Here is a 23,923-nt window from a genome sequence, read left to right as displayed (position 1 = left end):
GATGTGAAAAATCTCTATAATGAGAACTACAAACCACTGCTGAGAGGAATTAGAGAGGATACAAGAAGATGGAAAGATATCCCATGCTCTTGGATTGGAAAAATCAACATAGTGAAAATGTCCATACTACCCAAGGTGATATACAAATTCAATGCAACCCCCATCAAAATTCCAGTGACATTTTCCCCAGAAATGGAAAAAACTATCCAGACATTTATATGGAATAACAAAAGACCACGCATAGCCAAAGCAATGCTGAGCAAAAAAAATAAAGCTGGAGGCATAACACTACCTGACTTTAAACTATACTACAAAGCTTTGATAACCAAAACAGTATGGTACTGACATAAAAACAGACACACTGATCAAATGGAATAGAACAGAGAATCCAGAAATCAACCCACACACCTACAGCCATCTGATCTTTGACAAAGGCATCAAGCCTATACACTGGGGAAGAAACTGCCTCTTCAGCAAATGATACTGGGAGAACTGGATATCCATATGCAGGAGAATGAAACTGGACCCATACCTCTCACCATATACTAAAATCAACTCAAAATGGGTTAAAAAATTAAATGTACACCCTGAAACAATAAAACTTCTTAAAGAAAACATAGGAGAAACACTTCAGGAAGTAGGACTGGACACAGACTTCATGAATATGACCCCAAAAGCATGGGCAACCAAAGGAAAAATAAACAAATAGGATTATATCAAACTAAAAAGCTTCTGTACAGCAAAAGAAATAATTAACAGAGTTAAAAGACCACCAACAGAGTGGGAGAAAATATTTGCAAAACATACATCTGACAAAGGATTAATATCCAGAATATACAAGGAACTCAAACAACTTTACAAGAAAAAAACAAGCAACCCAATTAAAAAATGGGCAAAAGAGCTAAATAGGCATTTCTCAAAGGAAGATATATGAATGGCCAACAGACATATGAAAAAATGCTCAACATCACTCAGCATCTGGGAAATGCAAATCAAAACCACACTGACATACCATCTCACCCCTGTTAGGATGGCTAAAATCCAAAGACTGAACAATAAATGCTGGTGAGGTTGTGGAGATAAAGGAACTCTCATACATTGTTGGTGGGACTGCAAAATGGTGCAGCCTCTATGGAAAATGGTATGGAGGTTCCTCAAACAATTGCAGATAGATCTACCATATGACCCAGCTATCCCACTGTTGGGAATATACCCAGAGGGATAGAAATCATCAAGTTGAAGGTATACCTGTTCCCCAATGTTCATCGCAGCACTCTTTACAATAGCTAAGAGTTGGAACCAGCCCAAATGTACATCGTCAGATGAGTGGATATAGAAAATGTGGTATATCTACACAATGTAATACTACTCAGCTGTAAAAAAAAAATGAAATACTGCCATTTGCACCAACATGGATGAACCTAGAGAGAATTACATTAAGTGAAACGAGTCAGGCACAGAAAGAGAAATATCACATGTTCTCACTTATTTGTGATAGCTAAAAATAAATAAATAAATACACAAACAACCTCAGGGGGCGGGGAGGGAAGAAGACACAACAATCACAATTCCTTGAAGTTGATAACACCAGCGAACATATATGAGGTTGTTGGGAGGGAGGAGGGATAGGGAGGAAGGAGGGAGGTTTCAGTAATGGGCCACAGTAATCAACCACATTGTATACTGACAAAATAAAATAAAATTTGGAAGGAAAAAAAAAAAGAAATGAAGCCATTAAAACAATTTGCAGAAAATGTACAAAAAGATTTAAGCATCTTCAAGCACAAAAAGGTTTTTCCAAGCAGGTCAAAGAAGAAAAAATTATGTTTGAGTACATAAAAACTAATACTTCTTCACACACACGTACACACTCAAGACATAAGCAGAGACAAAAAAATAAGTAACTGGGGGGAAATAATTGTTACACTTGATGAAGGCCTAGATTTTATTATAAGTAAAGAGTTTTACAAATAAATAAAGAAAAGACTAATAACTCCAAAGAAAAATAAAGGATATAGACAAACAAACCACAGAAATATTCATACAAATGGCTTTTAAGAAATGGGATGTACAATTTTAAGGATAGTAAATGAAAGAAATGTAAACTTAAAAATGAGATACCATTTTTTATCACTCAAATGACAGAAATGAAAAAGTTTGATAATATTTACTGTTAGTCAATATGTGAGGGAATGAACATATATTATCATAAAGGGGGTGTAAATTTTGCCTTTTGAAAGTAAGCCTCGTGTGTCAGCTGGGCTTTGAGAGTGATCCAGCATTGTTATGTCTGTGTGGAGGACAACTTGGCAACATCTATCAGAATCTGAAACGAACATTCTCTTTGGTCAGCAATTCCATTCTAAGATTTTATTCCACAGATAAACACGCACACACAAGCAAGATGCATATATGAAGATATTCACACAAACGACCAAAAACAACCTAAATGACCTTCAGTGGCGGACTGATGAAATGTTTTATTTCATACAGATAATGGATTACCATGCAGCCACTGGAAAAAATACAGCAATGTTAAGAACCTCTTTAATATATGACATATAGAAGATGTGGAAAAGAATGTTTATACAGATCCATTTGTCTGGATAAAAAAATAGGCCAGCCATAGGTAGATAGAGAGACAGGTAAATAGAGTGACACACAGACATGCTGTATATGCATAGACGATTTCTGGAAGGACACACAAGAAACCTCTGAGGGAAGGGACTGTGAAGTCAGTAAGCTTACTTTTCATGGTTCCTTTTTGTATTATTTGGAAAAAAGTTACCATCTACACGTGTTACTTCTTAAATTTAAAAATTAATTAAATTATAAAAACAATGGTCTAGTATAACTCAACACAGCCTTTGAAAAATTCTTGGTTATAATAATAGTGATGTTAGTAAAATAGTAAGATTTTTCAGTCTATCTGGTTAATAATTTTATTATTAAAAGGTATAAAATTTTAAATGAACACCCAAAATATAAAAGAATAATTCTTTCAACAATCCATAAGTGAGGCAGATTTAGCCTTTTAGTTGTGAATAAGTTATTCAACTTGAAAAGCATAAACTTTATTTATTAATAAGTATTTTATTTTACTGGCAAATGAGGAAAAGAAAAGAAAAAAGTATTTTATTATTTTAGTTTGGTTTTTTGGAGAATGGATTGGAGAGAGAAGTGAGACATACAGCACAGAAGGTTATTCACGGAGCACTGAGGACAGACTGCACTGGGGCTGAGGAGAGGGCAAAGTATCACAGAGATCAGAGTGACTTGAGATGTAATGGATAAAGGAATCAAAAACAACTCCCCACAAACTGTGATGCATCCATACAATGAAATACTACTCAACAGTAAAAAAGAGCAACTACTGATACACACAACATGGATGGATCTCGAGTGTATTATGGTAAAAGCCTACATACTGAAGAATGCCATGTCTATGAACACCTGGAAAAGGCGAAACCATAGGCGGGGAATCGTTGGTTGCCTGGGGTGGTGCCGAGAGGAGGGGACTGATTGCAAAGGGATTTGAGAGAATTTTGGTGGGGGGTGGGGGGTGGGGGGGTGGTAATGTTCTGTATCTTGATTGTAGTCGTGGTTACGAGACTGATTCTTGTCACCATTCTTAGATGGTAAACCTAAAAAGGGTGAATTTTAGGTGGCCAGCTCCATGACACCTGCCCTTTCATGAACAAAATAGACATAGTCTCACGTAATACCTCCATAAACTTGAATTTTTGAAAATCAAGAGGCCTGCCCTCGATCAGAAAACAAGAAAATCCCAGGCAGAATTCTAGCTGAGGTGTGAAGACACAAAGTTAGCCAGAATACAGAACACAGGAAGAAGAGAAGATGAGTTTTGAACGAGAAGTCTGATTTTCAAGATGTCTTGAAGACACCAGGCAAAACCTTGAAAGATCTGGGAAGGCAGACTGAAGAGTCACCAGAACACAGAAGGTCATCAAGCCCAGCAGACAAGATAAGCATCACAGGCAGGGTGAGGTGAAGGAGGTGGTGAGCCAGTCACAACTGCCAGCAACATTCAGTCCACATACGTATACCCAGCGGGGGGATCTCCAGGAAGGGAGTGGTCAGCAGTAGCAGAGCTTAGACACAGCAAGGCTAACATGATTTGGTTCTGACCTGGAAGGGGCCTGAGTAGAGGCAACACTAGAGATTCTGCAGTGGGGTAGGAGCAAGGCTGGAGGACCTGAGAAGAGAGGGTTAAGGAAGTGTGGACACCTGCCTTGGGAAACTGTGGGGTCCAGAAGGCAGGAGAGGACAGGAGGCCCCACTTCCACCTCCTCCCTGCCTCAGGAATATCCTCTACCTGCATTGAAAGCCCTACCATGAAGTCCCAAGGCCTGCTTCTTACCAGCTCACCATTCAGCCCCATCCCCCTCTTTTGCCCACCCTCATCATGCTCCCACCCAATATCCCTTGGTTCCAGAATAGCAGGGGGTGCCCAGCCAAGCCAAACTTCGCTATCTCGGGCGCTGGCGGGGTCTGAAAGCAGAAGTCCAAGTATTTTGTATTTAAAAGAAGGCCTACAAAGCAGCTGGAGTAGTACTGTTGATGCTCTTTGTGGCAATTGCCACTCCCTACCCATCCCCAACAAAGTATTTGAATTCAATACCAAAAGTTACTTATTAAGCTCAAGAGATATTATGCCCTGGGAAAACTATTATAAACTTTGCCTGTCGGAGGATTGATCTCTGAATGAAATACAGAACCACCATCTCAGAAAAACAAAAATGGGCAATCGTCATGTAAGTACTCATTGCCTTTGGGAATCAGTTTTAATTTTTGCTAGTATGTGGAATAATTTAAGCTACGAAATTGTGCTTGAAACTTTTATGCTTTATCACTATTATTACCCTTTATTGTTGGTTTTACAACAGCATATCATGCTTTTAAAATTCATTTGGAATATATTTTTCCCCATTGGTCAAAAGTGTCTTAGGAGGGGCTAAAGTGTTTAATATAAGGCAGTAAACAGTGCGTTGTAGGGGGCAAATAATTAATATGTGTTTGCGGAATGTAGGACTAAAGCTGTCAGTTTGCAGCAACGTTGTACAAAACTTCATAGCCTGTGCCTATTCAGAGTTTTGTGGGAAAGTCATGCGGTAAATATCAGTAGAGCAATGTAAAAATACTTCTGTAAGGCCATATAACTTGAATTGAAAAGTGAATATATTCCACTATTATTTCAGGATAGCATCAAACATCCAGATGTTTGTAAACATCTATGGAATGGACTTAATATTTTACTTTTTTTTTTTTTTTTGAAATGTGTAGGCTAGCGAATAGCATGTCTATAAATTGTTAATGACAAAAAAAAAAACCTGCCTGAAACATTACCATTTAGAACCAACCATGCACAAGACAGATCAGAGTTGAATCTTGATTTTTTACATTGAAAAATGTATATCTAAAGCTATTGTAATAAGAATTTTAGTAACGTTTTGTGCACCTAGTGTAGCTTCTCACAGCAAGAATGGTATATTGTGTTATTGCATGTACACTAGGACTGAAGAGAACAAACTCCAAAATTTTCTGTAAACTGTAACTTTGTAAGGTTTTCCTTTCCTAAATATTAAACCTTCACTCAGATATTTACAAGCCTACAAATATTTTCCTCAGACAGGCTTTATTTTTTAAATAGTCTGTAGATAGCATTTTCATACTAGCTGAGATTATGAGCCATCCATTCAGTGCATATTTCACAGAAACTGAAACCTGCTTTTTAAATACTTTGGACAGATGCAGGGGACCTGAGGAGTAGTAACTGGCCCCTGCATTAGCAGCTCAGGAGGACAGTTTGGTCCTTTGAAAGTCGACCCCATGAGGCAGCTGGACTTTGGGAGTGGGCCGGCATTTTTATGTATTTCTTTTTTGAATCCTCAGAGCCAGTCTTACTCCCTCTCAGAAGGCAGTCAGCAGTTGCCCAAAGGGGACACCCAGCCCTCGCCAGCCATGCAGCCTCTCAGCCACTCCTCAGGAAATGGAGAGCCAGAGGCCCCACAGATCGTAAGCACTTTATTTTCCCTCCAAATCAAGGGTATGAACAAGCTCTTCATTGGCCCCAAATTAGTCACCCATGACCTGTCATACCAGACCCTCTACCATCCTCCAGTCTGAACATTTCATCACAGGGCATGGCCTCCAAGCAGGGAAAGTTTCCCCTGGAAAATGTTTGTTACAATATCTGCAGCTAATATAAAAACGTAATCTTCCAGGAGCTCAGTTTATGTTCCCAGTAGTGTCCCATTCATAGCCCCTTAGAATCAAGTTCATGAGGCTACACTATGGCCACTGTGGCATTGTAGAAGGTACTGAGGGAGCTAGCTGGTTAGCTCAGGTAGTTAAAGCACAGCCTTATAACACCAGTGTCACGGGGTTCAGATCCCCGTACCGCCCAGCCACCAAAAAAAAAAAAAAAGTTAAAGGTAAGTAGAAAACACTGAAGGAATTTAACATGTGTACAAGGCATGAATACATTCTAAAAAAGGAAATGCAAACCTTTTTTAAAAGTCAAAAAATTGTTTCAGTAATGGCTTACATTATTTGCATTAGAAAGTTACTTGAGTATATACAAACTTAAAACTAGAATGCAGTTTGAAGCAACTACAAAATGAAAACAAATTCATAAATTAAGAGCTAATAAAATACAGGTCGATGATGCTTAAATGTATGTAATTAATTTAGTGTAATAGACAATGGTATTCTGCTGAGATTAAATGGCTATGTTCAATGTAAATTGGTCCTGATTGCTATAATACTGGGGGGTTTTTTGCATCTCAGCATGTCTAAAATATGATGTGGTGTATGACTTTTTAGTTCTTCTATCACATTTCTCTATTCAACCTGAGAAACTTTTGTTTGAAGACTCCTTGTAACGCCATTTGGCCTTCCCTTGGCTCAAACACATGATTTTTCTAGTAAACCTCCCACTGTTCTGTATTCTTTTATCATTAGCTTGCAACAATTAAAGTATGGCTATTTGGCTTATAAACAATCATCAATACAAACACAGTTGCAGGTATTGAAGCCATGTGGCAACACCTGTTCATCGTGATAATCCAGTATGCTTTATATTAATTTTTAATTTTTAAATTATTATTAGCATTAAATACACTATTTTAAATGCCTCCTAAAAAGTTTTGAATCCCCCAAAATATGTCCACAGACCAGGGTCCACAGATAACTATTTGACAAATGTTGTTGTAAAGCCAGTAGAATATTGGCCAGGAAATTATGTTTTTCAAGGTACTGTGAAGTAGAGTCCTAGCTGATCCTGAAACTAAAAATTACTTTTGCTTTGTGCTTTCCCCAATTCTTTTGCCAGCATTAATGATTTTTTTGAACTGAAGATTTAGTGTTTGTGACTAAGCTATTTGGAGCAGCAAAAACCAAGATACTGGGTTGACATTTGCTAAATCACATAATGTTGGAAGAGTTTGCTTAGTGTGAAGGATGCATCTTTGTGTTCAACAAGATTTGCAGATTGAGTGTGCACAGACTGAGAAGCAATACCCACAGAAAAATCTGTTAGGGTATAGCTAGATGACTCTTCAATTTTATTCTATTGTGTAGATTGTTTTCAAGAGAATCACTATCTAGTGGAGAATAGAGAATCAAGATCAGTGTTGAGATTACTTTAACATGGGAGTGTGGCTGTAGGATCTGGGCAGAGCTATAGGGAGGGAAGAGTTAGGGGAGCCATTGAAAATCTGGAAACAATCACAAACTCAAAAGGACTAATGATTTCTGAAAAATTATTTGCAAGGCTAACTAATGAACAGGCTCTAGAAAGGACTACAACCTTGCTACTCAAAGTGCGGTTCCTGGACTAGGAGCAGCATCCACATTGCCTGGCACTTGTTGGAAATGCAGAATCCCAGGCCCACCCAGACCTATTGAATCACAGTCTGCATTTTAACAAGATTCTCGTGTGATTCTCACACACGTTAAAGTCTGAGAAGCACTGAACTGGGAAACAAGTTTTCAAACTTGGCTGCACGTTGGAATTGCTTGGAAAGTTCTAAAAAGCACTGATGCCTGGGTCCCACCACCAGAGAGTCTGAATTAATTGGTCTGGTGGTTGTCTTGGACATTGGGATTTGTAAATGCTCCCCGAGTGATTCTAATGTGCAGTAGAGTTGGAGAAACACTGAATCAGAGCATACGATTAACCTTAAAAGGACAGCTCTGCAACACTGCTGACGAAAGCAGCTGTCATTGTGAGTGCCCATAAATAAAAACCAATTTGTAAATGTTACAACATCTGGTCAGCAGTCTGCCATGGTGTTTGTGAACATGCCAAGTTTATGACTTGCTTGTACCAATATTTAGCCAACATAAATTTTGTCTAAAATGGAGAACAGATTGGGACTTGTGGCAGGTGAACACCAAGCAAGCTCAGATGAAGGTGGGCCAGGGACACCTGAGCAGTAGGGGAATAAGTCTAGGTTCCTGAGAAAAAGAGAGGCTCTGGAGGCAGGCAACAATGTGGCTGGGAATTTAGATATATGGTTTTAACCAAGAGTGGGCATTAAACTGTGATCCCCAAGCAGACCATGCCGCCATAACTTCTATATCAGGAAATCATTTATCCCGGAAGTTGGTCCTTCAGAACACAACCGTGAGTACAGGAGGAAACAGAAAAGGCCTCTGATGTCACGACATGAGACACAGTAAAGCATACCTTCTTCATTTAAAGACAAGTCTCCCGTGCAAAGTCTAGCTACATTTTAGACAGAATTGCACAGTCTTGGCTTTTGGATTTCTTAGCTGTAGTAGATAAAAAGCAGCCATTTTAAATAGGTAGGAAGTTTGCCAAGGGCAAACACATAGACAGAAGGAAGAATGTGCAAACTGCAACACTGACACTAGAATTTTAAAGCCATAGGAGCCTGGGTTCCCTTAGCACAGGGTGGGAGGCATCCTGCACATGCCAGCAGTGCATACTGCATCATTGCTCTGCAGCAAAAACAACAAGAACCAAAACTCCCAGCAATGATGGGCAAAACAGGAGGTTCCAATGGGGCCTTCTGAAATGCTAATGATAACAACTGACATTTATCTAGTATTTACTAGGCTGTGAGATTTTTGAGGGTGTGAACTGTGGTCCATGCTGTTTAAGCCATTCACTATACCAAGCACTTCACAGATGCTCTCATGTAATCTTCACGACAATCCTGTGAGGAAGATACTGTGCTTATTCCCCTTTAAAATATGGGGAAAGCAAGGCAAAGAGAGGGTAGATAATTTGTCCAAGGTTGTACATCTTACACATTTGTCAGAGGTAAAGCTCGGATTGGGATTTAGGCAGAAGTTCTTAACACTGTGCTTTTGGGTTCAATAAAGGCTCATATTTTACCAAATAGAAGCTTACCTGTTGGGATTTCTAAAACCACTGAACTAGATCATCAACTCATCATCTCCTCTTTCTCCAAGCCTCCTTCTCCCACTCCATGCTGGATTAGATGGTCTTCCTTAGGAAGACCTGTATGTGTCCATCTAATTCTCTATGTGTCCCTATCACTCCACTCCCATGTGGTTTTGGGCTTCCATAATACTCTGTGTATAACTCTAGCACTCCACTCCTACATGGTTCCAGAACCCTCTGCTTTGTATATCTGCCCCGCACTGGACTGATGGTTCTCTGAGAGTCAGACTATGTCAGTGTTCGTCTCTATATCCCCATCACCAACATGATGCCTGGACCATAGCAAGTACTCAATAAAAGCTTTGTGAATTCCTCAATTCATTACATTATCTAAAAAAGCCTTAATCAAACCAGTGTTACTCAGGTGGAGTCCAAATCCCTATATCCAGGCATACTCCCAGACCAATTCATGAGTGAGGCCCTACATCTGTATTTTTTAAAACTCCTCAAATGATTCTACTGTATCCAAAGTTCAGAGCCATGGGTATAATGTCTGGTATCCTATTGCAGTGGTTTCCAAATGTGGTCCCCAGACCAGCATCATTGGTATAACCTAGGATTTTGTAGGGAATGCAAATCATGCCCCCCCACCCCCCCTTTTGAATCAGAAACTCTGGGGGTGGGGTCCAACAATCTGCAGCTGAACAAGCCCTCCAGGTGATTCTGATGTGCGCTTGAGTTTGAGAACCATGGTTGAAGTGTAAGCCTCTCACAGGCCCAGGCTAGAGCTATGCCCCAGCTTTGACTGTGGGCCACTCTCACCACTCAGTCTGCAGAGATGTCCGGATGATGGCATTGAAAGTCTGCTTAGCTCCACACTTTCCTTCCCAGGCCTCTCACCCCAAATGCAGGCCAAGAACTGCCTCTTTCTCCTTGCTGCACTCTCTCCCAGCTCTTACCCGAGGACTGTCCCATGAAAAGGCAGCTGATAAAAGAGTCCTTCTGCCAGAAGAGAGGGAAAAAGTCACTCTCTCTCCTTGCAATCAATTTTACAATCCTGGTGCAGTTCAGCATATTCTTTTAGAGAAACTACCATGAGCCAGGTACTGTTTAAGTCTCTGTAGATAAAAAAAAAAAAAAGGAATAAGACAAAAGACCACAGTCCATGCCCTCAAAATAGCTCACAGTCTGGAGAGGGAGGCAGACAAATAAGTAATTATAACAGTATGTGATGGATGCAATAATAGAAACATGTCCATTGTAACAAAGTTCAGAAGTAGGACATTAGAGGGAGTGATTCTGCACAGGAGAAATGAGTAGAAGCAGATTCTTAAAGTGGAAAAGGGCATTCTTTGCAGAGCAGGAGCAGGCATAAAGAAGGTATGGAGAAGCAGGGTGTTCACATGGTGACAAGAAAATGTCACTACTGGCACGTGTCACTCTGGCCCTGCTGAAGCATTTAGCACATCGTACATCCCTTGCCATTCTCTCCCCCTAGGCTGTGAGCTTCTGCAGGGCAGACACTGTGACTTAGTCATTGCTTATATTAGTCCATTTCTGTTGCTTATAACAGAATACCTGAAATGGGTAATTTATGAAAAAATGAAATTTATTTCTTATGGTTTTGAGGCTGGAAAGTCCATGGTCCAGGGGACACATGTGATGAGGGAGGACCTTCTCCTTAGTGGGAAGTCTCTACAGAGTGCCATGGTGACTGGGTGTTACCTGGTGAGAGAAACAGGCTGAGCAAGTAGAGCTAAACTTCCCACTTGCTCTCTATTTAAAGCCAACAGAACCACACCCATTACTCCAGGAATGGATCAATCCATTCATGAGGGCACAGTCCTCGCAATCCAATCACCTCTTAAAGGCCCCACCTTCCATCACCACATTGGGGGTTAAGTTCCAACATGAGTTTGGGGGGTAATTCAAACCATAGCAGTATTGTATCTCTTGGGCTTGACACATAAGCTGCACTCCATAAATATTTTTGATAGAAAGATTGATAAGCAAGGGGCAGTGACAGCAGATGAGACTAGCCAGGTGCACAGGGGTGAGACCCAAAGGCCACTGGATGCCTCAAGTGTATTGGTTTCCTAGGGCTGATGGACAAAGTACCACAAGCTGAGTGACTTAAAACAACAGAAACTTATCCTCCCAAAGTCCTTAAGTTTAGGAGTTCAAAATCAAGTTGTCAGCAGGGCCACGCTTCCTCCAAAGGCTCTAGGGGAGAATCCTTTCTTGCCTCTTCCAGCTTCTGGTGGCTCCAGGTGCTCCTTGGCTTGTGGCTGCATAACACCCATCTCTGTCTCCATCTTCACACGGCCTTCTCTTCGTGTGTGTCTCTATGTTTATTCTTTTGTTATAAGGACAGCAGTCATTGAATTTAGGGCCCACTCTAAATCCAGGATGATCTCATTTTGAGATCCTTGACTAATTACAAATGCAAAGACTCTATTTCCAAGTGAGGCACATTCTAAGGCTATGAATAGACATGAATTGGTGGGGGGGGGGGCACTATTCAATCCACTACACCAAGGAAATTGGGTTTATTACCTTAGCTTAGTAGTGGTTTTTAAACTTTAACGCATCAGATTCCCTTGGAGGGCATATTTAAATACAGAGCTGGGTCCTACCTCCAGAGCACTGATTCAGTACATACTTGAAGGTGGGACCTGAGAATCTGCATTTCTGACAAGTTCCCCAGTGATGCTGCTGGTCCAAGGACCACACTTTGAGACCCACTGCCTTAGGCAATGGGGAAGCCCTGATCAATGCCAGACAAGGGAATGCTGAGATCAGATCTACTTTTGAATATACCACAATGGAAGGTTTAGAGAGAAATATGACCAGGGATAAGTAAAGCTCTTGGGAGGCAGTGTCCTTGGAGAGAAACAAAGGACTTCATCTCCCTCCCACCAATTAAAACAGGCTGTGGAATTGGAGAGAAGAGGACAGATTGGACTTTCTGGCTGATTGAATATGGAAGGTGAAGGAAAAAGACTACAGAGTGACTTCCAGGTTTCTGACTCGGGTACCCAGATGGATAGTGGCACCTACCAAGGGCAGAAGTCAAAGTGAGAGAACAAGTTTGGTTTGGGGATCTGTTGAGTTTGAGATATCCGTGGTACACCTGGGTATTGATGCCCAGCAGTTACCTGGATCTGAAACTCAAGAGACAAGTCTGGGCTTGAGGTAATTTGGGAAGCATGAATTCACAGTTGTTTTTGTTTGTTTGTTGAACAATTCATATGTGTTTAATTACAAGTAGCAGACTACCGTATTAACAGTGGCTTAAATAACAAAGACGTATAATTGTCCACCCTATCAGAAAGTCAGGAAGAAATGATTACAGTGTGGGTTCAGCAGTTTAGTCACATTATAAAGGGCCCAAGCTATGTCTGGCTTCCCATTCTGCCACCCTTGATGTATTGGCAATATCTCCCCTCATGGATGCCAGAGAGTCATGTGTTCAAGTAAATAATCTCACCTGACAGAGTCACACACAAGAAGGATGTGGATATAGAAGAAAGTGCCCTTGTCCGCATTTTCCACTCCCCTATCAGTGAGGAAAATCTTTCTGAAAAGCTCCAAGCACCTCTTTCTATGGCACTGGCCAGACTGGTCAAAAGCCCAACCCCAGACTAGAAAAGGGGAAGAGGAGAGAGCCAGCAGTCATGATTCATCCCTGGGGTTGAGCAACGTTCGCTCTCTCTCTCTCTCTCTCTCTCTCTCTCTCTCTCTCTCTCTCTCTCTCTCCCCCCCACTACTTCTTTCTATTTGTTTGCCTTGCTCTCTCCTATTAAAAATGAGCTTTTTGTTTTCAGTGGTGTGAGGCAAGAGGGGTTGGTGGGAGGGAAGTACGGCCACAGGTATTTCAGGCACCACAGAGAGTTCCATGACCCCACACAGCTCCAGCTTAGGAACTCAATGAAAATATCTTCTTTCTCTAAGTATCTATGTAAAATATCAGGGAAGAATTCTGGTTGGCTTGGGTGACCCCTTGGATGATCAATGTGGCCAAGGTTGACCTTCCCTGCCCTTGGGGATAGGGGGTATTCCTTTATCTTTACTGCTTTCCTATTATTTTTATTAATATTACTAATACTACTACTACCACCACCACCATTACTAATACTAATACTACTGGATGGACTGAAATAGAAAAAAATGAAGGTTTGATGATCAGATAGAAAGGCAGAAAAATAATTCATCCTCAGGTAATGGAGGCTTGGAAGGCTTTACTTGGAATAGAAAGGAAGATTAAAATGTGAAAAAAAAGCATTAATAGGTCTGTATCCAATGCATATTTAAACTTTCTTACCAGGGGAAAGAATAACATTCATTGTTTTGATACTGATTGAGACAGAAATTTGCTCAAAGCAAATCTAGCTATTTTACCATGTTTCCTTTTCAGCAGATCAGAACTTGCCCATATACTGCTGGTTTTATCCCACTACACAGCACATTTGATGCCAGGATGGCCCAGCTCAGCCCCCAATATTTTCTCTTTTCAATTCCATCTGCTCACTTCTCCTTGACTCTTGAGGATTCCAGAGCACACTAGCCTCTTTTTCTTCCCGCAAGTAATGAATCCCAAGTTTATACTCTCACTGAATTGGCAAAAGACAGCCTTGGGCAATATAAGAAGGAAATGGATAATTCTTTTCTAATGAGAAACATGCTTCATTTTTCATAACTCTTGAAGGCATGGTTCCTTTCAGTTGAGAAATAGCCATCACGTCCCCACAACCACCTCATCCTCCGAGTTCACTTTTGTTGATGCAATATAGCAGTAATTGGATATCAGGAAGTATAACACTCTTCAGGGGTCTCTAACTCCCCAACCAATCTGTGGACAACCTCAAAGCCGACAGTCATTCTCCCCAGGACACAAAATCTTGTTTCCAGATAATGAATGTTATTCCACCTCTAGTAGAAATTCCAAGTTCTCCAACCCAACACAGCACTAAAGAGCCCTAAGAATGAGTCAGCTGAGCGATGTCACACAGCCGTGTCTTCCTGCAGGTGCCCACAACAACCGTGATGCAGACAAAGAAGTGGGAGGTGATGACAGGCTTTGGACTGACCTCAACTCAAACTCTTCCTCCTAGTTACCTTATCCCAGCACTCATCTTTCAGATTTGCCATCTGGGTTACTTTGCAAAAAATTAAAGAAGAAAAACACCATGGTCCACTTGTAATCTTCCCTTTTATGTAAGCACAGCAATTCACTCTTGGTGACTGGAAGTTGCTTTAGTCAGTACCTATGTGCCATTTACCACGAGAAGTTCAGCCTTCTCAACACCTTTTAAAGTAACATGTTGACAGAATTGTTATAACCAATAGGTCAGAGTTGTGGATGCTTGGAACATTAGACCGTGAGACTATTGACATTTGAGCCCAGAAAATTCTTTGTTGTGGGGGCTTGTTCTGTACATCGTACGACGTTTAGCAGAATCCATAGCCTCTATCACTAGATACTCCAGTAGCACTGCCTATTTGTGACAACTGAAATGTCTCCAGATATTGCCAATTGCCTCCTGGGAGACAAAATCCCTCCTGGTTGGTTAAGAGCCACCGCTTAGATGGGAAAGCAAGGCTATGGGGCAAAAGGTGTCCCCGTAATGCCTTTATCTCTCTGGATCTCTACCAGCAGCTGCGCATGCCATGGCCCAGGCACTTCCCCGTGTTGGTCCCCTCTCTTATCACAGGGGAAAGGCCAACTCCTCTTAAAGGTTGATCTTTGTCCTCCTGTTGATGACAGCAGCAGCAAAGAGGCAGCAGTTTTTCCCCAAAAGGTTATTAGCCCATTAGAAACTTCTGATGGCCAAGACGAGAAGGGTTTCACTGCAGAAACATCCCATAATGAGGCTGCTGGGCTACTGGTTTTTCTACCTAGATGAGCAGTGCTCACCTGGAAAGAGACTGATGGGAACAATCAGGAGTGGATTTGCTCACCTCTTCTCCGCTTGGGTATAGCCCCCAAAAGGGCTGTCCCCCTTGGTCTCCCTATACCAGAGTTTAGTGCATGGCAGGCCAGGACCAGTTACATTGTCTTCACTTCCAAGTACATCATCAGTACCTTCAGGAACAATGGTGCCCACCACTTCAAGGCTCTAGATGTTGAAGAGCCTTAAGGTCAGGGCTTCTTGCTCCTGACGTATTAGGTAAATATCACATCAACTGGCATAACTCAGACAACATAGCCTAAGAAAGCTGGTCTTTCCGGAAAATGGCCTAACGACACCAATCTTCATTAAAAGGTGCTAAAACACCAACATATAAGTCATCCCAAATGTAGGAGAGAGGTCACTGTTTAATCTAAAAGCTTCACTCATTTTTCAGAACAACACACAGTCAGCATATGTAAGTAAATTATGCTGAGCTCTGATCCAAATGGATGTTATTCTACTTTGAGCCTTATTCGTCAGATGATGAAAATATTCCTACCCATTTAGAGAGATGACCAAACATTTAATGTCATACATGCCATTAAATCTGCATCTCTGAAAGGAGGGACCGGCAGCAATGAACAGCTCTGTTACATTCCCAGCACCCTCCTAAGGTGGGCAGAGCTCAGGCTACCTAACGCATTTTCCCAACTGTCTGATCTACCCCTCGTGATTCATAAACTTCTAATAGGGAACCAAGTAGGAAGAGGATCTGGAAACAGAGGGATCAGCTTTGCTCACAGTTGGCATGAGTGTAGAGGATCCTCATGAGAATAGAGCAGCAACTACATGGTGAAACACCAAATATTTTTACAAGATTCAAAGAGTGTTTAAATACACCCAACACTGAAAAATATTTTTTTTCTATTTAGTCGTTTTACTTTTTGCTATGACAAGCATTTAAGTGGATTTTGATTTAAATTTTTTTTTAAAAAAGGCAAGACTTCTTTTATCAAATTTATTGTCCCAAGGAAACCATGGCCAAGAAACAACCAACTTAATGAAACCAGTGTGTCCCTAATCGCCCAAGGTTCATGTTTGATGTGAATGGCCTGTCTATGCTGTTTCAAATTGTTTATCAATCTCTGCTAACCATGTCCGTGGAAATGTCACCAGGATATTTACTGGCTCTGAATTTATGAGCTTTAATAGTACAATACTTTGTATTCATACTTACTGGCTTCAAAGTATAAATGACTAACCAGTTAGAGGTAAAAGAACAATGTCTTGACAGAGATTGGAGTCTGAGTTTTTCCATAAGGAAGTAGGTGACCTTGCGCAGGTGACTTAACAACCAGGCTTCAGTTTCTTTATCTGTAAAATAAGGGGATTGGATATATTCAACGTTTCTCAAACTTCAGACTTAACTACAGCCTTCATGATTGTTGCCAAATATATGTCACCTGTTCTACTAATAGTTCAGTTAGTTATTTTCTCTAAATTTACTCACTTTTTAATATAAATCTACTCACTTTTTTATGTAAATCAATTTTATCTTAAAAGGAAACTTTACACAAGAGTACTTCCAAAAGTTTGTGGAAAAATAGAACTGAAAGATAATACAAAAAAAAGAAGAAGAAGAAAGGTAATACAAATCTTTACATGAAATTTTTTGAAGTACCCTTGTATTAGTACCATAAATGGGAAACTAATATCAGTTGACATAAATGTAAATGACTAAATAAAAGCAAAAAGGATGCATTAAATTCTACCTAAATTTGATATTGCCAGCTGAAGGCCCAGATCTTGTCACCTGTTCTCTGATTGAAAAAAGCCTGTTTGTATGGGATAGAGCAGGGGTGGACAAAGTAAATATTTAAGGCCTGTGGGCCACACAGACTCTGTTGCAACTACTTAAATCTGCCATAGTAGTGTGAAAGCAGCCATTGACCAAATTTAAACGAATGGGTTGGTTGTATTCTAATAAAACTTTATTTGCAAAAACAAGTGATGAGCTAGATATGACCCACAGTCTGTAGTTTGCCAATCTGTTGGTTACAGGAGTGTGAAAGACACACTATTACCAGGCAAAGACTTAATGAGAAGAATTGAGAGAGAATTTAAAAAGGAAAATTTTTAAATTTTCCAGTTGCAGGTTCAATGGGCTTTAATGCATTCAGTTTGCCATGTCACCCATTTGGAAAAATCTAGCTTGAATTTCTACTCTTAAGATTCTGTGATAAACATTTTCCCTTTATCTTTAACATCTTGGATAAGGTCTAGGATTTCTTACCTGTTTAAACCTTCAGTACATTTTCAAGTTGTCTTTCTCTATCCTTAGAATGTCAGTGGGGAAACTTTCCTTTTTTCATTGTAACATAGTTGAATGTACATATCTGTGGGGTACAGAGTTGAATATCAATACTCGTGAGCAATATGTGATGCTCAAGTTAGAATAATTATATTCAACAATATACATTGTCATTGCGATTCGTGGCCCTTTACCAATTCCTTCCTCTCCTCTCCCTTCCCGCTTCTAGGAAACTTTCTAATTTTTGTCAGACCAATGTTCTCAACCATGGCTGTACATTAGAATTGTCTGGAGAGTTTTAAAAATACCTACACCTGATATATACCTATAGTTCAGAGATTCTGATTTACTAGGACCAGGTTGGGACTCAGTCATTTGTATATTTTAAGGCACTCCAAATAATTCTGATGTGCATTCAGGGTTGAAAAGCCGCAGTCTATATTTTGGCCAGGTCGTCTTCCTCAGTCCATTATTTCCTCCAGATGATATCAGTTCTAAGAGCCCCAAACTCTATTTAGCTCAAACTGTTCCACATCTGAAACTCTTAGGATTTCACTTTCATTTGTGATTCCTATTGTTCTTTCAGGTGAAGTCTGATTGAGCCCTCCCAGATATCCTGGTTAAATTCCCTGTTCCTCTTTTCACTCTCTCTGCTTTATCACCCTGGAAAGGCCTGACATCACTCTCAGCTCAAGTTGCCCAGCTGGATAAGTTTTGTCTTCCCCTTTTCTGTCTCCACTACTGCCACTGACCCCTGACATTGACAGAAACTGGAGCAAGGCCAGAATGCAAAGGGAAAGGTGTGCTGTGTATTCTGTAACATACAAAGAAGATTCCTCCTCCCATGGAAGGAAAGACAAACACTTTGTACCCACAGAGAAGAGTTACTCCATCCATTCAACTGAGCTTCCATTAATACATGAACATTTACCAAGTGCCTACAATGTGCCAGGCATTGTGCTAGGTGCTGGGAATATGACAATTAATAAGACATGGACCTGGCCCCCAAGAGGCTTACAGACTAGAGAGGGAGATAGATTAATAAATAAGTATAATAATGTACCTTAAGAGAATCTGATAGAAGTCTCCAGAGCAGAGTGTAAGCACAAAAGAGAAAGCCAGTGGTGTGCTAGAAAACTGTGTATGCTCACAACTGGATCTCCAGGGGAAAACAAAAACCTAATTTGTGGTGTTTGCCAATTTCCACCATGGCTGATCTCAAGTTACCAACATGACTTTACTGAACACAGAGTTGGGAAGAGATGCATATAACTGGCTCTTACAAGCTTGCAAAGTCACCTCCAGCTAGGGCGATCAGCTATCCTGGCTTACCTGCTACTGTGTCAGTTTTAGCACTGGAAGGCCCACATCCCAGGAAACCCTTCAGTCCTGGGCAAACAGTTGGTCACCTTAGCTCCAGCACACCACTGGCAGAAAGTCCTCATTTCTTTCCAAGAGGGTCAGAAATGGTTTCAAGAAAGGAGGTGAGGCTTAAGTAGATACATTCCCTTAAGTAAATACATTCCCCACTGTTGCCAGTAGAATCAATGGTAACAAAATGTTTAAAAATATGGAGGGACATGAGGCTCCACGCTGTCAATCCCAAGCTTTTTTGGCCCTCTGAGGTCTTGGGAAGTTACAGTGAGGAATCCACTTGCAGCATGCCCCCTCTTTCTCCTCTGCCTCAAATTGCTGGACCACTTGGGAATAAGACAAATCTGCAATCAACTTGAATAGATTCTGTCAGGCAGAGAGAAGTGACATTTACCTGTGAAAACAGTTTGTCAGGCTGGACAGCAGTCACCCAAAAGAAGGAGGCATATTGGGAAGCTTGGCCATCCCACTGGCCTCACGCCTTTACAGCCTTCAAAATGCTTCTGCTGAAGTTCCACCCCCTGGAACACTGTAGTCCTTTAGCTATGATCCCTCCGCCACTCTAAGGGCAAGATGTTTTAGAAAAGGGGAAACTGGCAGTTTGGGTGTGAGATGAGGAGGGTGGCAGGGGAGTAAGCACCCTGAGACCTGCTGAAGACCAGAAAGGCCAAGTCCTCCCCTGCCAGCTCTGGCCATCATAAGGAAACCTCCCCGCCCGCCCAGCACTCTCACCTTGTCTTATTTAATCTTCCCCAGATTTTGCTGGATAGGGCAGGTGTTAGTCCCAGTTTACAAGTGAGAAGGAGAACACATAATTCCATTTAAATTGGAACGAATATCGAGAGCAGAATTTGACAGTGGTGCCTCTCTTGCACACACATTTTGCCCATGAGCAGGTGGTGGTCTGTTTTGCCTTGCAAATAGTGGTAACAGGACTTCATTTCTCATTCCACTTTCTATTTTCTCATCATAAGAACATTTATTGATCCCACAGATATATAAAGGGCTCTTGGCTTCCCTGGTCAATGAACAAATCTCAGGTCTCAAATAGTGTTTCTATAAAAGTCCAGCATTCTAAGACTTAGACTGAATTTTCTATTATTACATTTTTTAAAAAAAAATTTTTGACAGGATCCCAAAAAATCAGTTAATGAGAAGTCAACAGTAGAGTTTCTGGATCTACACTATGTGTGTTTAAATCCCAATTCTACTACTTACTATCTGTGTGATCTTGGACAAGTTATTATCCTCTCTCTGTGTTGGTTTTCTCATCTGCAAAATAGGAGGTAATAATAGCTACCTGACAGAGTTGTCGTGAGGATTAAATGACTTATTATATGTAAATTGTCTGGCCCAGTAGCTGACACATAGCAATGCTCTATATTTTGCCATCATTCTCAATTTTAAGTTTCTCTCCTATAAACTTCTCTTAGGCTTTTAGCCCCTACTATTATTTATCTATAAGTACAAAGTGGTTTCTGACTTAGGAAAAAATTATGTAACCAATTATTTTGAGTTTTCTATAGTAAACTCTCAATTTTTAAGGTTCCCACAAAGCATGAAGTAAGGGGCTCATTCAACACTCAATAGGAATCAGTTCAAGATGGAAGGAAGTAACAAAAGTAACATCAGCACTCACCATGTGCCTGGTATCCCGCCAAGTGCTCTTGGTACATATCCTTGTAACAATAAATGAGAGGTGGCTATTGTTGTCACCATCTTTCAGGTGGGAAAACAGACATGGAAAAGATGAGGAAAGAATAGTCTCACACCTGGTCCAAGGGTAGCAGACATGTGAGAAAGGAGGGGGAACCTATGTGACCTCAAAGAAGTCCCTTCTCCAAGCAGGACCTCAGTTTCCTCAGCTCTATAATGTTCTTAAAATCTATGCAAGGCAAGTTTGCAATGGAAAATGATTCAGCCTTTAAAGAGGAAATCCTGTCATTTGCAATACCTTGGATGAACATGGAGGACGTTATGCTAAAGTGAAATAAGCCAGGCACAGGATAAGGACTGCACGATTCCACTTACATGAGGTACCTAAAATAGTCAAACTCATGGAGGCAGAAAAGAGAATGGCAGTTACCAGGGGCCAGAGGGTGAGGAGTTGTTCAATTGGTATAAGGTTTAGGTTACACAAGATGAATTAGTGGTAGATATCTGCTGCACAGCATGGTACCTGTGGTCAGCAATACTCTATGATACGCTTAATTTGTTAAGAGAGTAGATCTCATGTTTAGTTTTCTTAACACACACATGCACACAACGAAGACATGAGGAAACTTTTGGAGGTGATGGATGTATCTATTACCTTGATTGTGGCAATGGATTCATGAGTGTGCATATGTCCAAACTCATGAAATTGTACAAGGGGTCTTCAACAAGTGTATGGAAGGATTCACATTATTCAGTTTTTCCATGAGCTTTTCGAAGTAGCCTCATATACATTAAATATGTGCACTTTATTGCATATCAATTATACTTCAGTAAAGCTGATTAAAAATTTTTTTCAGTAATTTTTTAAAAAATAAATCTATACCAGGCAAGTTTAGCCAGCATCACCAGCACTGGCTCAGTTACCATTACCTGGCAGTAGCAAGGGTAACTGCTAATGCTGATGAGAATTCCAGCATGTCCAAGGCTCTCCCCATCACAACCTTCACCTGCCTCCATTCTGCTCCTGCTTAATAAGCCCAGGCCACTGCCTGATTCTAATCCTAGCCCTCATTTTTAGTCTCATTGGCCTCCTCCTTATTTCATGCCAGCTCAAACAGCAGCTCTCTTTAGATCAGTGTACAGCCAGCCCTCTGTCCTCTGCCCTCTGCCCTCTGCTCCCCGGCACTTCCCAAGGACCCTCCTGGCTCAGAGCCTGGATACTAAGCAACCACTTCCAAATATTTACTGAGCAGAGTGCTGCAAGCCAGGGTTCTGAGGAACTGCACTGGAAATATTAAACATATTAAGTAAGTAAAATGCCACTCCCATTGCAGTTTGTTAATACTTCCAGAGTTTACAAATGACCCTTACATCCTTATGTCACCAAGCATCCCACCTCCTACGTGCCACCAACCAAGTGCTCACTCTAATCCAGCATTGTGCTATTGTGTCCCAAACATGATTACATCTAGACTTTAAAAGTGATACAACTAAGGGTCAGAGAGATGGGTCAGCTTTCCAGGGGTTGTACAACCAGCAAGAGGCAAAGCAGTAATTGAAGACAGTAGGTCTGACTCCCAGGTCCACACTGTGTGGACTATTACGCTCAGATGCAATCATGTCTGTGATGCAGTGGTACATTGACAGGTCACAGTGAGTAGACATGTACACAGACTCAGAAAGCATCATGCTCTCATCTCTCCTGGCACGTCCTCCCCTACCTCCACCTCTTCCTTTTTATTTTCTTGGTTGCCTAACTCCTACCCATCTTTCCAGAACCAGCACAATTATCAACTTCTTCATGAAAATTCCTCTTTCTCATCTCAGCTATTTGCACCCAAAGTGCTCACTATATCACAGTGCAATTGTCATTTACCTATTTACATGTTTATCTTCCTGGGGACAAGAACTGTGCTCCATAGATCATTGTGTCCCCTTTACCTGGGCTAGTTCTTGGTACACAATAGATCATCAATACCTGTTTGTTGAAGAAAGGGAAGGAAGGAAAGAGGGGAGGAGGAAGGAGAAAAGGAAAGGGGGAGGAGGAAAAGAGGAGAGAGCAGGGAGGGAGGGAGAGAGGGACTGTTCAGGGAGAGTCTAATTTGCCTGCAATGTATTTCTTTCTGAGTAATTCATGTGTCTCTCATGGACAGTCTATTCTTATTTTCCAGTCTTGATGCTATCCAAGTAGGAAATCAGGACACGAGCACGGACAAGTCTGAGTGGACATAAGTATGAGCGTACTCAAGGCTGTGTTCTGGAAAATCTTGGTTACTATTAATGCTTAGCACAACCAACTTGCAAACCATTACCCTCAGCAAGCTGCTTCACAGACTCCGTCCCTGGAGTTTGCTACAACTTGGAGGAAGATTTTCCTAGAATGTTGCATTTCTGTCAGAGGAGTTAAGACTTCCTTACTTTGCACAGGGACAGTAGGTGCTTGATCGGGTGTCTGTTCTTCTATTTTGGCCCTCTGGCTGGAGGTATTGAGAACGTGATAGAAGAACTGACCTTCCTCCTGGGTTGTCGCTGTGCTGCGGCAGGGACACCCCTGAGTCATTTCACAGAGTCTTTCTGCTTCTAGGGTTGTGGCATCTCGGTTTATTTTCAATGCTTTCTCCTTCAAGACAATGGATCATTCACTTCCTTGTTTCAGATGAAGGAACATAGAGACACATGTAGACCTATCAGAAGGAAGAAAACCAAGGCAGAAAGTGCCCCACTTATTCCTGCTCCAGGCAGTGCCTTTCCTAGGGTTGACAGTATTTGCTTCCATTTGAGCCTGACATTGTACTGGCAGCACGGCTAGCGCCTCACCAGGGCTGTGTCCCAGCAAGATCCTCACACCCCATGAAGTGTGAATTACCACACTTGTCACATGAGGCAGCTAACAAGGTGTGGTGGCGTCATGCCAGGCCCGCCATACTCCACAGCCTGAATTTTTAAGCACTGTGCTGCCCGTATGAAATACCTGTCTGGAACTCCAGATACGAGGTGCAGGTGATTGCTGACAAATCAATCCTTAGACTACCATTCACAAAGTGAAAACTCCCCAGGCAGGAAAGAGTTTTGAAATATTCTGGAAAGTCCATTGCTGATTCAGCATTTATTAATCGTTTACATCTATTAAGCCCATGTTCTCTGCTAGGCTTTGTTTTAGACACTTTGCATGAATGACTTCATTTAAAATTCTTCTGAGAGCCTTCCAAGGTGGGCTCTATTATTATTCCCGTTTACCATGAGGAAACCACAGCACAGAGAGGTTCTGTAACTCACCCAAGGTTACACTGC

General features: G+C 41.2%; 1 protein-coding gene across 1 annotated transcript in view; it reads left to right on the top strand.

Annotated features, from left to right (window-relative positions):
* The first annotated feature begins 4,760 nt into the window (after positions 1–4,760).
* Positions 4,761–23,923, top strand: part of ANXA13 (annexin A13) — a 51,178-nt gene continuing 32,015 nt past the window's right edge. Inside the window, exons 1-2 of the mRNA XM_063080013.1 lie at positions 4,761–4,775; positions 5,914–6,036. Coding sequence (XP_062936083.1) covers positions 4,761–4,775; positions 5,914–6,036 — 138 coding nt within the window. The remainder of the gene's footprint in view (positions 4,776–5,913; positions 6,037–23,923) is intronic.

This window comes from Cynocephalus volans, chromosome 15 (genome assembly GCF_027409185.1).
Source record: "Cynocephalus volans isolate mCynVol1 chromosome 15, mCynVol1.pri, whole genome shotgun sequence".
Taxonomy (NCBI): Eukaryota; Metazoa; Chordata; class Mammalia; order Dermoptera; family Cynocephalidae; genus Cynocephalus; species Cynocephalus volans.
Note: the sequence above shows the minus strand (reverse complement) of the source record. Positions and strands in the feature narration are given on the sequence as shown.